The sequence below is a fragment of the Bombus flavifrons genome, chromosome 1 (assembly GCF_040668555.2).
Source record: "Bombus flavifrons isolate JBK064 chromosome 1, iyBomFlav1_principal, whole genome shotgun sequence".
NCBI classification, from domain to species: domain Eukaryota; kingdom Metazoa; phylum Arthropoda; class Insecta; order Hymenoptera; family Apidae; genus Bombus; species Bombus flavifrons.
This window is the reverse complement of record NC_138442.1, coordinates 1,688,404-1,704,999: the sequence shown is the minus strand read 5'-3', so window position 1 is coordinate 1,704,999 and position 16,596 is coordinate 1,688,404. Positions and strand designations below refer to the sequence as shown.

Below are 16,596 nucleotides of genomic sequence, written 5' to 3'. Positions count from 1 at the left end.
AGCCGCAATAAAGGGATGAACGCTTTGTCTAACAAAGGTATAGGGTAATAGTATAGCTCTCCATAAAAAGAAATTAAGAATTAAGAAGAAATAGTTGTAGGGGCACTCGACAGTAAACATTCTAACGGGTTCTGTCCGGTGGCTCGCCATAAACAGACCCTATTCTTCAGGTAAGATGATTACCAGATGTTGACGCATTTCCCACTAGCAACTTTCCCTCAAGCTAGCATCTAACCACCAATATGGAAATTGACCAATTAACAGCGTTAATTTCCCTCACTTTCCGAACGAAGACTTTTCTCCACGAATCCGATGATGTCGTGCCCTTAGACACACCCCATCGTAGTTTTCCTCTGCAGCGTCACCGTGACGGAGTGTCACTCTTTCACGAACAGTCTCGTCAACAAGTTAAGTGACGTCTTTGCGATCCGTGAATATTTCACTTGTTAACATATAGTCTAACTTAGACTTTGACGAAAGTTTTAAATTCGAAATCCCGTTGACCGCGGATTCGTTATCGAACCTGAGGTCATTGCCGTTAGTGTTAATTGTTAAATCGGTTGTATCCATACTTGTGTTAAAAAACTCTATCTTTATTGTATCACCATGATGGCTAATGCCAGTGGAGATTCATCAAGCGTCCACAACCCTAATCCCAACGCCAACCCGACATCGGAAGTGGAATCAGTGCCGGTAATAGCAGTGCAAGAACATATGAACATCATGCGCGAGTTAATTGAGACGCTGGTGCTGGAACCGAGTGCGAAACCTATAAATCTAGTGCTACCATGTTTTGACCCTGAAATCGCGGGCGCCGATCCAGCCGCATGGTGCGCAGCTGCTAATCTGCTTATGAAGGACAACCCTTTACAAGACAGCGCGCTAGTTTCTGCTTTAAAAAATGCTCTAAAGGGTTCTGCAGCGCATTGGTTTACGCAGATAGTGAACGGCGAAGAGATTACCTGGCCGATGTTTAAGGAACTTTTTACTACGCGTTTTGGTGGTAAAGATACAGCAGCCTCGACGCTAATGAGTATATGCATTGAACAACCGCAGAAAGACGAAGACATGGCAGCTTACGCCATTCGTCTCCGCTCCCTCCTGAAGGTGAAGTGGCAAGATGTAACTATGGCGGAAGTAATCAACGCTATCAATTTTCGTCAAGTGAGCGCACAAGATCAGCACATTGAACAAATAGCACTTGAAACGGATATCAAGACCGAAGACCCTTTTCCTATAAAAAAGTCCTGGAAGAAATTAAGTATATCCTCAATGGTTAATTGCTTCAAGAGTCGTGGGGAGGACCATATCGGTCCCTATTGTCCGTCCCTGCGGAGGACAAACCATGACTTCGATGACGAACGTCGAGTCTACTCCTGCGTAGTGGAGTTCCCAACTGGTACGTTAAGTCACCTGGGTGAGTTCTACCCATTTTATTTCGATTCTGGAGCCGAATGCTCATTAATTAAACGTTCCCTGTCCTCGAATTTTTGTGGCAAACAAACGACTGATATAGTAGTAATACGAGGAATAGCAAATACTCGTGTTAAAAGTACGTGTCAGCTATTGTCCACTGTATGTATTAACGGATATATATTGGACATAACTTTCCACATAGTTGATGATAAGTATTTAAAATACGATATCATGATTGGCCATGAAATTTTCAATCAAGGTTTTGGCGTAAATATTACGCGAAACAGCCTCGTTATTTATAAAACAAAGACAATTAGTGAGTGTAGCAAAACCGCGGAAGACGAGGTCAATATTATCGAGGTCGATACAGATATAATCGGTAACGATAAAAGTCGATTAATTTCTATTCTGAATGAGTTTAAAGATTCGTTCATTGCGGATTTCCCATGTACTCGCGTAAGTACGGGCCAATTAGAAATAAATTTAATCGATTCTAACATCACCGTCCGAAGAAATCCTTACAACTTTAGCAAGGAAGAGCGGAGAATAATGCATGAAAAGATAGAGGAACTAATTACAGCAAAAATCATAAGGCCTAGTAGGTCACCATTCGCGAGCCCTATGTTACTCGTGAAGAAACAGGACGGCTCAGACAGATTGTGTGTCGATTTTCGGGAGCTAAATAGGAATACGGTCACAGATCAGTACCCTTTCCCTCTTAAAATTAGTTTGATTAGGAGGCTGAAAAATGCGAGATACTTTACTAGCCTAGACATGGCCGGCGGGTTTCACCAAATTCCCATTCATCCTAATTCGATGCAGTATACAGCGTTCGTTACGCCCGACGGACATTATGAGTACATGGTGATGCCGTTTGGATTGAAAAATGCACCGTCCGTTCTTCAGAGGGCCATCCTCAATGCCTTAGGCGACCTCGTTTATTCATACGTTGTTGTTTACTCTGATGATGTCCTAATCATTGCCGACTCGATAGATCAAGCTTTAGAAAGATTGGATACTGTATTAAATATACTTGTTAAAACTGGATTTTCTTTTAATTTTTCTAAATGCTCTTTTTTAAAGACGTCGGTATCCTGTTTGGGATATATAATTCATAACGGAAGCGTTTGTCAAAACCCGGGTAAAATACAAGCCTTGCGTTCTTTACCCCCACCAACGACAACCAGAGAGCTTAGGCAGTTCATAGGTTTAGCCTGTTACTTTCGAAAATTCATTTTTAAATATGCACATTTAATGCGTCCCCTGTATGCACTTGCACATGCTCCAAGTAAAAAAATAGTTGCTTGGATGTATATGCATGAAATAATAAGACAAAGGGTAATTTCCATCCTGACTAATGCGCCGGTGTTAATTACGTTCGACCCCTATTACCCGATCGAACTACATACCGATGCTAGTGCGAAGGGGTATGGTGCCATTTTGATGCATAAAGTTGAAGACATAAATAGGGTAATAGAATACTATAGTAAAAGAACTACCCTTGAGGAATCTAAGTATTCGCCCTATGAATTAGAGACCTTGGCAGTTGTAAACGCCGTAAAACATTTTCGGCACTATCTACGTGGACGAAAATTTCTTGTCGTCACTGATTGTAAGTCCCTGGCGGCAAGCATTAATAAAATATATTTAAATAACAGAGTTCACAGGTGGTGGGCTTACCTACAAACTTTTACCTTTCACATTCAGCATCGAAAAGGTAAATATATGGAACACGCAGACTTCTTTTCGCGGAACCCCGTAGACTGAGATCACCTGTTAACATATAGTCTAACTTAGACTTTGACGAAAGTTTTAAATTCGAAATCCCGTTGACCGCGGATTCGTTATCGAACCTGAGGTCATTGCCGTTAGTGTTACGAGTGCCGAATCGCCGCAGTTAATTGTTAAATCGCTACGCCGTCAAAGCGCAACACCGACGTGCCTAATGTGTCAGCGATATCCTCACGCTTCTTCCGCCGAATTCGCGGCCATTCGCGCCAACCGCCGCGGTACATCTAATGAACGTACGCTAGTGGGGATGTCGATGGTCAATGACGCGAACTATCCGTTCGATTTATAGAGCAAAAGGACAGTCTGTCTCGAACTGTCAAATGAACAAATCCTCAATGCCATTGCGTGGCAAACGTGCCGATCGAACCCTTGATGTTAATTGTTAATTGTTAGTTGTTAATTGTTACCAGTTATTTGTCATATCATATCTGTTAATTGTTATTTGTTGACTCTGTCTGTTAAATCGTTTGTTAATAAATTGTTGTTCGTTAAACATCATGAGTAGTTCCTTGAATGCACTATCAGCTACCAAACACCTCAATTTAAACACTATCACTATTCAGGTTATCACAGGCATCAAGTCCTGTAACCGTGATATATGACAAATAATCAATATTTATTTCCTATAAAAAGTGAAAAGTGCTGTATATATTTTTTTGTATCCGATACCAATAATGCAGGAAACATTCGGATTAAACACGTAATTAATTTCTAAATCATTAATGTAAGAATGGAATATAACCGCGTCAAAAGCGTCAAGCATCTTTAAGGTGCTGACAGTGAAGTCCAGATCGGGTGTGACTGTCGTGTATGCGTGTGAATGCGAATCTGACCGCGCGGTCAACAAAGAACACAATTTTCAAACTGAACAAAATGTTTCTATATCAGGCAAAAAAAAAAAAAATACATATATAAAGAGTGGTTGGTAACTGGTGGTACAAGCGGAAAGGGGGTGATTCTACGCGAAAAAAGAAGTCGAAAATATAGAATAAAAATTTTTCGTTTGAGGCTTTGTTTTCGAGAAAATCGACTTTGAATTTTCGCTCGGTACGCGTGCACTTTATCACGTCTCGTTATAACGGATCTCACTGTAGATCGTTGTCTCGATGGAAAAATTGAAAAAAAAAAAAGAATTAAAAAAAAAATGTTCATTCTATATTTTCGACTTGATTTTTCGTGTAGAATCACCCCCTCTCCGCTTGTACCGCCAGTTACCAACCACCCTGTATACCACATTTACATTGTCGTACTAATTGCATCTAGTAGCAGTGAGGATCTATCATATATATATGTCGGAGGTGAAAAGACACCGAAGCTATCCCTTCGGAACTTTGGGAAAATCCCTTAACATTATAATATAGATTCCAATCGTAACCGTAATTAAGCAATTGTCGTCATAAAATCCGATTGTATTTGTTCGAGATTTATCATAGTGAGCTTGGGCTCGAGGCCAATCAGTCGCCGAATAAAGGGATGAACGCTTTGTCTAACAAAGGTATAGGGTAATAGTATAGTTCTCCAGAAAAAGAAATTAAGAATTAAGAAGAAATAGTTGTACATAAACAGACCCTATTCTTCAGGTAAGATGATTACCAGATGTTGACGCATTTCCCACTAGCAACTTTCCCTCAAGCTAGTGTCACGACTGGCATACTTCAAATCCGATGGACTGACGATGGAGATAAAGATGTGGCGGCACTCAGCGACAATGTATATCGCTGAAGTGCCTAATGAACCATCAACATCCCAACGGTCCTTCGACCGAAGGTTCTAGAAGAAACAGCACGTGGCAACGGTCTCGAACACCTAGCAAATGCATGGACGGTGGGGATGTTGAGGGATGACAAAAGAAAGTAATCGGATCCGATCGAAAGTCAAATTGTAAGAGCTTCTGTCTTGAAAAGTCACGCCTAGAGTTCGGAAGTGGATTGTAAAGTGGATTGTTGTTAGAAAAATAAAGTTTCTTTTTTTATTTTTCACTACAAATCTCTTTTTTTTTATTTCTTTTTGTTATTTTACGTGACGCCAGCATCTAACCACCAACATGGAAATTGACCAATTAACAGCGTTAATTTCCCTCACTTTCCGAACGAAGACTTTTCTCCACGAATCCGATGATGTCGTGCCCTTTGAGACACCCCATCGTAGTTTTCCTCTGCAGCGTCACCGTGACGGAGAGACACTCTTTCGCGAACAGTCTCGTCAATGAGTTAAGTGACGTCTTTGCGATCCGTGAATATTTCACCTGTTAACATATAGTCTAACTTAGACTTTGACGAAAGTTTTAAATTCGAAATCCCGTTGACCGCGGATTCGTTATCGAACCTGAGGTCATTGCCGTTAGTGTTACGAGTGCCGAATCGCCGCAGTTAATTGTTAAATCGCTACGCCGTCAAAGCGCAACACCGACGTGCCTAATGTGTCAGCGATATCCTCACGCTTCTTCCGCCGAATTCGCGGCCATTCGCGCCAACCGCCGCGGTACATCTAATGAACGTACGCTAGTGGGGATATCGATGGTCAATGACGCGAACTATCCGTTCGATTTATAGAGCAAAAGGACAGTCTGTCTCGAACTGTCAAATGAACAAATCCTCAATGCCATTGCGTGGCAAACGTGCCGATCGAACCCTTGATGTTAATTGTTAATTGTTAGTTGTTAATTGTTACCAGTTATTTGTCATATCATATCTGTTAATTGTTATTTGTTGACTCTGTCTGTTAAATCGTTTGTTAATAAATTGTTGTTCGTTAAACATCATGAGTAGTTCCTTGAATGCACTATCAGCTACCAAACACCTCAATTTAAACACTATCACTATTCAGGTTATCACAGGCATCAAGTCCTGTAACCGTGATATATGACAAATAATCAATATTTATTTCCTATAAAAAGTGAAAAGTGCTGTATGTATTTTTTTGTATCCGATACCAATAATGCAGGAAACATTCGGATTAAACACGTAATTAATTTCTAAATCATTAATGTAAGAATGGAATATAACCGCGTCAAAAGCGTCAAGCATCTTTAAGGTGCTGACAGTGAAGTCCAGATCGGGTGTGACTGTCGTGTATGCGTGTGAATGCGAATCTGACCGCGCGGTCAACAAAGTACACAATTTTCAAACTGAACAAAATGTTTCTATATCAGGCAAAAAGAAAAAAATACATATATAAAGAGTGGTTGGTAACTGGTGGTACAAGCGGAAAGGGGGTGATTCTACGCGAAAAAAGAAGTCGAGAATATAGAATAAAAATTTTTCGTTTGAGGCTTTGTTTTCGAGAAAATCGACTTTGAATTTTCGCTCGGTACGCGTGCACTTTATCACGTCTCGTTATAACGGATCTCACTGTAGATCGTTGTCTCGATGGAAAAATTGAAAAAAAAAAAAAGAATTAAAAAAAAAATGTTCATTCTATATTTTCGACTTGATTTTTCGTGTAGAATCACCCCCTCTCCGCTTGTACCGCCAGTTACCAACCACCCTGTATACCACATTTACATTGTCGTACTAATTGCATCTAGTAGCAGTGAGGATCTATCATATATATATGTCGGAGGTGAAAAGACACCGAAGCTATCCCTTCGGAACTTTGGGAAAATCCCTTAACATTATAATATAGATTCCAATCGTAACCGTAATTAAGCAATTGTCATAAAATCCGATTGTATTTGTTCGAGATTTATCATAGTGAGCTTGGGCTCGAGGCCAATCAGTCGCCGAATAAAGGGATGAACGCTTTGTCTAACAAAGGTATAGGGTAATAGTATAGTTCTCCAGAAAAAGAAATTAAGAATTAAGAAGAAATAGTTGTACATAAACAGACCCTATTCTTCAGGTAAGATGATTACCAGATGTTGACGCATTTCCCACTAGCAACTTTCCCTCAAGCTAGTGTCACGACTGGCATACTTCAAATCCGATGGACTGACGATGGAGATAAAGATGTGGCGGCACTCAGCGACAATGTATATCGCTGAAGTGCCTAATGAACCATCAACATCCCAACGGTCCTTCGACCGAAGGTTCTAGAAGAATCAGCACGTGGCAACGGTCTCGAACACCTAGCAAATGCATGGACGGTGGGGATGTTGAGGGATGACAAAAGAAAGTAATCGGATCCGATCGAAAGTCAAATTGTAAGAGCTTCTGTCTTGAAAAGTCACGCCTAGAGTTCGGAAGTGGATTGTAAAGTGGATTGTTGTTAGAAAAATAAAGTTTCTTTTTTTATTTTTCACTTCAAATTTCTTTTTTTTATTTTCTTTTTGTTATTTACGTGACATTTTGGCGATCCTGCCAGGATAGTGAAAAGTGTTTGTTCGGAAACCAAAAGACATTCATCATCTATGGATGATAGAATTATTTGGGACTACGGTCATCCGCAACAACAAAGTAACTATCACGGACCAAGTGAAGTGACAATAAAAGGTAAACTGGATTCCTTTGTACGTTACCGTGAAAGAAAATTTAGCTTCAGTAGCCAAGACTCGTCTTCGTCTGAAAATAGTAAAATCAGCGCAATAATGTGTAAGGCAAAGGAATCTCAAACTTCAACCTCAACTGACCCAATGTTGCGAGCAATATGGGACAGTATTCAGAAACAGAACGAGAACATTGCCCTTTTACGAGAGGAAATGTTACGTGTGTCTATGCAAAATGACGAAGAGAATAGACACAGGACAGCAGAAATCAAGAATCTCGGGAAAACCGTCGCAGCGCTACGGACTGGGTTCGAATCCCCTACGACCGATGACTTTGCTTCCATTATCACCGAAGACAATGAAAGTGCATCGACAGCAATCAATCGCTCCGGGAATATGGCAAAAGCACGCAAACTGTCGGGGTTAGCAGCTCCAGACATCCCACCTGTCCACCTCGACATCGAACAATCCGAGGTGGAAGAAAGAGGCTATTTTCCGCCCGCTCCTCCCACTCTACGAGCTAAGGATGCAATACACTACATCCCAACGCTCAACGGAGATGATGATGTAGGAGTTGAAGACTTCATCAAAGAAGTGAGAAGTATGAAGGGTCGCTGTATGGAGCAAGATCTATTGCTAAAAGCAATAAAAGTGGAAAAGATCGTGGGGAAAGCAGCCCAAAGTATTCGCAACATTCCTATTGAGTGTTACAGTGATCTGTACGACGCACTGAGAAATAATTTAGCAGCACAAGTGACTTCGGATGAGTACCAAGAACAATTGCGAGAGTTGAGACAGGGGAGCGAGGAATCAGTGCAATGTTTTAATATTCGGTTTAGAAGAATACTCAACCGTTTGCTGTACGCAGTAACCAATGAGTACCCACAACCACTGACACGTAAAATTATGACCGAAGAAATCACGAAGAAGACTGTTCGTGTGTACCTAATGGGACTCAGACGCGACATAGGGCGAATACTATTAAGCAGTGAACCCTTGAATCTTGCGGAAGCTGAAAAAAAGGCAGCCGATGTAGAACGCTACTTGCGAGAAGAACGACAACCTAATTGGTCATGTAATCGCTTACCTTTCGCTAGTAATCGCCCCAACAACCAGCTAATGCAGGTAAGACGATCTAATGTACCATCAAGATCGCCTAACACGCCAGTAGCTGAGAAACCTGCTACATTTAACCAAATAGAAAATAGACCACCTGCTGAACGCGCGCAGATCAAGTGCTTCAAGTGCGGAAAACTGGGACATATTGCCAACAAGTGTCAAAATTTTCTACCACCGAGCCAGCGCGATCGACCACCCGCAAGGATTCAGGCAGTCCAGAAAAGGGACGAAATACAGGAAACAACATCGAACCAGGAGATGGACGAACCGTACGAGACATACGAGTCAACATCGCCACAGGAAGACTACTCGCAATATTTTTGTCAACCCGAACCGAAGAGCGAGTATTTCTGGTCGACACAGGAGCAGGGATAAACCTGGTGAAACGTAACAACACTGTCAACGCGATACAAATAGGGCTTAAACAAAAATTTTCTATGGGACGAGACAAATACGAAACTAACGAATACGTAACGAAACGAATTTTTGGACAAAATCACATTTTTCACATAGTACCGAACAATTTCCCTATTATCGAAGACGGAATCATTGGGCTACCGTGTTTAGAGAAGTATAATTATTCAATATCCAACGACAAAATCCGATTAAACGACAAAACCATTTTATTTCAGAAACCAATACATTTGACTCCTGGAGAAAACAGAGTTCAAACAATCTATTTGGAAGGCAAACCAACTAAAGTATGTTTTATCAACACTGGTGAGCAAAACATTGAAATTTCTAGCAATATTCAAAATTCTCATGACTTTTCTAACGTATCAAAACTAAAAAGCCTAGTGAGAACAGATCACATTGAAAAACCAATCCGTGAATCCATCGAAAAGATTATTCTCCATTATATCGACATCTTTAATTTAGAAACCGATCTTTTGCCCTGTACTAATTTAACTCAGCACACAATTTCGTTAACCAAAGACAAAATTATTAACACACGATCGTATAGACCACCGGAATGTCACCGTGACGAGATTTCGCGACAAATAGGAGACATGTTGAAGAAAAATATTATAGAAGAATCCGAATCCCCTTATAACTCTCCGGTATGGGTAGTTCCGAAAAAATTAGATGCCTCAGGAAAACAGAAATGGAGGATAGTTATCGATTTCAGGAAACTAAATGAACTCACGGAACAAGATGCTTACTCTTTACCTGATATAGACGACATATTAACACAACTAGGAAACGCAAAATTCTCTTCGGCACTTGATTTATCCTCAGGATTCCATCAAGTTCCAATGAACGAGAAATCTAAAAAATATACCGCTTTTTCGACACCGCAAGGGCATTTTCAGTTCAATCGAATGCCATTCGGACCTAAAAACGCACCCGCTACCTTTCAAAGATTAATGGACAGAGCCTTAACTGGACTTGTAGGAAAACACTGCTTTGTTTATTTGGACGACATAGTGATATTCGGAAAAACGATTCAAGAACATAACGAAAACCTCGCGATAGTATTTCAGAGACTCAGGGAATTAGGACTTAAATTGCAACCGGACAAATGTGAATTCGTAAAACCGGAACTAGAATACTTAGGCCATGTAGTTTCATCCGAAGGAGTTAAACCAAACCCCAAGAAATTAGACGCTGTAAAAAACTTTCGATTACCCCGCAATGCCACGGACGTGAAGTCATTCTTAGGTTTAGCAGGTTATTATCGCAAATTCATTCGAAACTTTTCCAAAATCGCGAAGAGCCTTACAGACTTAACAAAAAAGGACACACCATTCCATTGGACTGACAAACACCAGACGAGCTTTGATACTTTAAAGGACAAACTCTGTAATTTCCCAATATTAGCTTATCCAGACTTTAACAAAACCTTTACCTTAACTACCGACACAAGTAACGAAGGATTAGGAGCAATACTGTCACAGGACGGTCGTCCTTGTTGTTACATTTCAAGAACACTGAATCCACCCGAACGAAACTATACCACGACGGAAAAATAACTTTTAGCCATCGTATGGGCCGTGAAAAGATTAAAATAATACTTGTTAGGACGACGCTTCATTATTCGAACCGACCACCAAGCTCTTAAGTGGCTACACAATTGCAAAGACCCTTCTAGCAGACTGATTCGTTGGAGACTTAAACTCGAAGAATATGACTATGAAATCGAATATACAAAGGGTAAAGATAACACAGCTGCAGACTCTTTATCTAGAGTTCACGCGGTAGCTCGCGACGAAGTAGTTAACCTCGACCTAGTAATTGATCACACTAATTCATTCAACGCATGGAAAGACAACAACGAGAATCCGAAACTCTTAGAAATTAAACCGAATGACCAAACATTTTACCAATTAACTCGAAACGACTTAGGAGAATACGACGAGACACTTTGGATTAGAAGACTTTACAAAATTCTTAAAGATATGACAAAAATCGGCATAGGAAATAACGATTTCACTGAATTAGAGAAAACGCAGATTAAACTCATGCTAATATATTTTAACGACACGTACAAGAAAATTACTTATGCGCCTAATCCCATCTTAAAACTAGACGAAAACGAAATACTACAAGCAATAAAGGAAAACCATAACGACACCGTAGGACATTTAGGGATACAAAAAACGTATCAACGGATCAAGGATAAATTCAAAATTTCCGGACTTTTAGAAAGAGTAGAAAACTTCGTGAAAACATGCGACACATGTCAAAAGGAGAAACTAACGCGTATCAGACCCAAAGAATCCCCACAAATCTCGGACACGCCACTTAACCCTAACGACAAAATCGCTATGGACATCATAGGACCGATGACGAAAACCAAACGCGGAAACCAATACATACTTTCAATTCACGATGAACTTACGAAATATCTGATACTAGTTCTCCTTAAAACGCAACGAACTGAATCCATAATTAACGCGCTCATTGAACACTATATTTACATATTTTCGGCACCAAAAACGATCCTAACAGACCAGGGACAAAATTTTGTTAGCGATTTAATGACGAAATTTGAAGAAGCTTTTAAAATCAAACACGTCAAGACAACTTCATTTCACTCACAGAGTAACGGATCCCTCGAAAGAACACATGCCTCAGTTAAAGATTTAATTCGTACTGCATTACACGACAATGACAAAGAATGGGACGAAGTACTTAATTTCATTTGTTTAGGGTACAACACCGCGAAACATGAAGGAACAGGATTCTCTCCCTTTGAATTGACCTTTGGGCGAAAAGCTAACTTACCTTCCGCAATATCCAAATTCCCCACACTTACCTATGATGATATGTACTCACTTTGGCAAAAACAGTTGAATAAATATTGGGAAACAGCTCACAAAACACTTATTGAGAATAAGCAACGGTACAAGCGAGACCAAGAAAGAAAGATTGTTAAAACTCAGACCGTGTTTAGGAAAGGAGACTTTGTTTTAATTCACAACGACCATAAAAGAGATAAGTTGGACATTGAATGGTTAGGACCCTACAGGATTAACGATGTGAAAACTCCTTATCACATTATTTCTATCGACAATGCTAAGAAAAAGATACATGGTAACCGATTGAAAGCGTACTTTTTTCAGGATAATACTGACCCTAGCACTAGTAATAATACTCCTAATCAGTTGCCTTAAATTCACGGGATAGGAATTACGCTTTGTAAACAAACCCAACCAATTCACGATCAAAAACTACAACCTGATTTGAAATTATTAGCTTCTCGAACACTATCAAATATTGTAAAATTGCTATATTTAAGATAAACGAAATAACTTTTGTACCATTACATGCAGAAAATCAATTCATAGCGATCCCTGAGAAAAAAAGGGTGTAAACATATCCTTCGATCTACATATAAATAATTCCATTCTACTACGATCTTAGAGGACCAAGATCAATCTAACCAGGGGGGTATGTCACGACCGGCATACTTCAAATCCGATGGACTGACGATGGAGATAAAGATGTGGCGGCACTCAGCAACAATGTATGTATGTATGTAAGTGCCTAATGAACCATCAACATCCCAACCCTCCACCAACATCCCTCCACCGAAGGTTCTAGAAGAAACAGCACGTGGCAACGGTCGCGAACGCCTAGCAAATGCATGGACGGTGGGGATGTTGAGGGATGACAAAAGAAAGTAATCGGATCCGATCGAAAGTCAAATTGTAAGAGCTTCAGTCTTGGAAAGTCACGCCTAGAGTTCGGAAGTGGATTGTAAAGTGGATTGTTGTTAGAAAAATAAAGTTTCTTTTTTTATTTTTCACTACAAATCTCTTTTTTTTTATTTCTTTTTCTTATTTTACGTGACGCCAGCATCTAACCACCAACATGGAAATTGACCAATTAACAGCGTTAATTTCCCTCACTTTCCGAACGAAGACTTTTCTCCACGAATCCGATGATGTCGTGCCCTTAGAGACACCCCATCGTAGTTTTCCTCTGCAGCGTCACCGTGACGGAGAGACACTCTTTCGCGAACAGTCTCGTCAATGAGTTAAGTGACGTCTTTGCGATCCGTGAATATTTCACCTGTTAACATATAGTCTAACTTAGACTTTGACGAAAGTTTTAAATTCGAAATCCCGTTGACCGCGGATTCGTTATCGAACCTGAGGTCATTGCCGTTAGTGTTACGAGTGCCGAATCGCCGCAGTTAATTGTTAAATCGCTACGCCGTCAAAGCGCAACACCGACGTGCCTAATGTGTCAGCGATATCCTCACGCTTCTTCCTCCGAATTCGCGGCCATTCGCGCCAACCGCCGCGGTACATCTAATGAACGTACGCTAGTGGGGATATCGATGGTCAATGACGCGAACTATCCGTTCGATTTATAGAGCAAAAGGACAGTCTGTCTCGAACTGTCAAATAAACAAATCCTCAATGCCATTGCGTGGCAAACGTGCCGATCGAACCCTTGGTGTTAATTGTTAATTGTTAGTTGTTAATTGTTACCAGTTATTTGTCATATCATATCTGTTAATTGTTATTTGTTGACTCTGTCTGTTAAATCGTTTGTTAATAAATTGTTGTTCGTTAAACATCATGAGTAGTTCCTTGAATGCACTATCAGCTACCAAACACCTCAATTTAAATACTATCACTATTCAGGTTATCACAGGCATCAAGTCCTGTAACCGTGATATATGACAAATAATCAATATTTATTTCCTATAAAAAGTGAAAAGTGCTGTATATATTTTTTTGTATCCAATACCAATAATGCAGGAAACATTCGGATTAAACACGTAATTAATTTCTAAATCATTAATGTAAGAATGGAATATAACCGCGTCAAAAGCGTCAAGCATCTTTAAGGTGCTGACAGTGAAGTCCAGATCGGGTGTGACTGTCGTGTATGCGTGTGAATGCGAATCTGACCGCGCGGTCAACAAAGAACACAATTTTCAAACTGAACAAAATGTTTCTATATCAGGCAAAAAAAAAAAAAAATACATATATAAAGAGTGGTTGGTAACTGGTGGTACAAGCGGAAAGGGGGTGATTCTACGCGAAAAAAAGAAGTCGAAAATATAGAATAAAAATTTTTCGTTTGAGGCTTTGTTTTCGAGAAAATCGACTTTGAATTTTCGCTCGGTACGCGTGCACTTTATCACGTCTCGTTATAACGGATCTCACTGTAGATCGTTGTCTCGATGGAAAAATTGAAAAAAAAAAAAAGAATTAAAAAAAAAATGTTCATTCTATATTTTCGACTTGATTTTTCGTGTAGAATCACCCCCTCTCCGCTTGTACCGCCAGTTACCAACCACCCTGTATACCACATTTACATTGTCGTACTAATTGCATCTAGTAGCAGTGAGGATCTATCATATATATATGTCGGAGGTGAAAAGACACCGAAGCTATCCCTTCGGAACTTTGGGAAAATCCCTTAACATTATAATATAGATTCCAATCGTAACCGTAATTAAGCAATTGTCGTCATAAAATCCGATTGTATTTGTTCGAGATTTACGATAGTGAGCTTGGGCTCGGGGCGAGAACCAGTCGCCGAACGTAGCCGCAATAAAGGGATGAACGCTTTGTCTAACAAAGGTATAGGGTAATAGTATAGCTCTCCATAAAAAGAAATTAAGAATTAAGAAGAAATAGTTGTAGGGGCACTCGACAGTAAACATTCTAACGGGTTCTGTCCGGTGGCTCGCCATAAACAGACCCTATTCTTCAGGTAAGATGATTACCAGATGTTGACGCATTTCCCACTAGCAACTTTCCCTCAAGCTAGCATCTAACCACCAATATGGAAATTGACCAATTAACAGCGTTAATTTCCCTCACTTTCCGAACGAAGACTTTTCTCCACGAATCCGATGATGTCGTGCCCTTAGACACACCCCATCGTAGTTTTCCTCTGCAGCGTCACCGTGACGGAGTGTCACTCTTTCACGAACAGTCTCGTCAACAAGTTAAGTGACGTCTTTGCGATCCGTGAATATTTCACTTGTTAACATATAGTCTAACTTAGACTTTGACGAAAGTTTTAAATTCGAAATCCCGTTGACCGCGGATTCGTTATCGAACCTGAGGTCATTGCCGTTAGTGTTAATTGTTAAATCGGTTGTATCCATACTTGTGTTAAAAAACTCTATCTTTATTGTATCACCATGATGGCTAATGCCAGTGGAGATTCATCAAGCGTCCACAACCCTAATCCCAACGCCAACCCGACATCGGAAGTGGAATCAGTGCCGGTAATAGCAGTGCAAGAACATATGAACATCATGCGCGAGTTAATTGAGACGCTGGTGCTGGAACCGAGTGCGAAACCTATAAATCTAGTGCTACCATGTTTTGACCCTGAAATCGCGGGCGCCGATCCAGCCGCATGGTGCGCAGCTGCTAATCTGCTTATGAAGGACAACCCTTTACAAGACAGCGCGCTAGTTTCTGCTTTAAAAAATGCTCTAAAGGGTTCTGCAGCGCATTGGTTTACGCAGATAGTGAACGGCGAAGAGATTACCTGGCCGATGTTTAAGGAACTTTTTACTACGCGTTTTGGTGGTAAAGATACAGCAGCCTCGACGCTAATGAGTATATGCATTGAACAACCGCAGAAAGACGAAGACATGGCAGCTTACGCCATTCGTCTCCGCTCCCTCCTGAAGGTGAAGTGGCAAGATGTAACTATGGCGGAAGTAATCAACGCTATCAATTTTCGTCAAGTGAGCGCACAAGATCAGCACATTGAACAAATAGCACTTGAAACGGATATCAAGACCGAAGACCCTTTTCCTATAAAAAAGTCCTGGAAGAAATTAAGTATATCCTCAATGGTTAATTGCTTCAAGAGTCGTGGGGAGGACCATATCGGTCCCTATTGTCCGTCCCTGCGGAGGACAAACCATGACTTCGATGACGAACGTCGAGTCTACTCCTGCGTAGTGGAGTTCCCAACTGGTACGTTAAGTCACCTGGGTGAGTTCTACCCATTTTATTTCGATTCTGGAGCCGAATGCTCATTAATTAAACGTTCCCTGTCCTCGAATTTTTGTGGCAAACAAACGACTGATATAGTAGTAATACGAGGAATAGCAAATACTCGTGTTAAAAGTACGTGTCAGCTATTGTCCACTGTATGTATTAACGGATATATATTGGACATAACTTTCCACATAGTTGATGATAAGTATTTAAAATACGATATCATGATTGGCCATGAAATTTTCAATCAAGGTTTTGGCGTAAATATTACGCGAAACAGCCTCGTTATTTATAAAACAAAGACAATTAGTGAGTGTAGCAAAACCGCGGAAGACGAGGTCAATATTATCGAGGTCGATACAGATATAATCGGTAACGATAAAAGTCGATTAATTTCTATTCTGAATGAGTTTA

The 16,596-nt window shown here is 40.4% G+C and overlaps 2 protein-coding genes across 2 annotated transcripts in view; both read left to right on the top strand.

Moving 5' to 3' along the window:
* The window catches only part of LOC138184168 (uncharacterized), a 353,608-nt gene that overhangs the window by 275,329 nt on the left and 61,683 nt on the right, over nucleotides 1-16,596 (top strand). The gene's annotated exons all lie outside the window — the stretch shown is intronic.
* LOC138184032 (uncharacterized) lies at nucleotides 7,598-12,717 on the top strand. Its single transcript, XM_069121676.1, has 3 exons — nucleotides 7,598-7,637; nucleotides 7,742-9,129; nucleotides 12,617-12,717. Exon 2 carries the CDS (start codon nucleotides 7,778-7,780, stop codon nucleotides 9,122-9,124), a length of 1,347 nt encoding a protein of 448 aa, XP_068977777.1. The 5' UTR covers nucleotides 7,598-7,637; nucleotides 7,742-7,777; the 3' UTR covers nucleotides 9,125-9,129; nucleotides 12,617-12,717.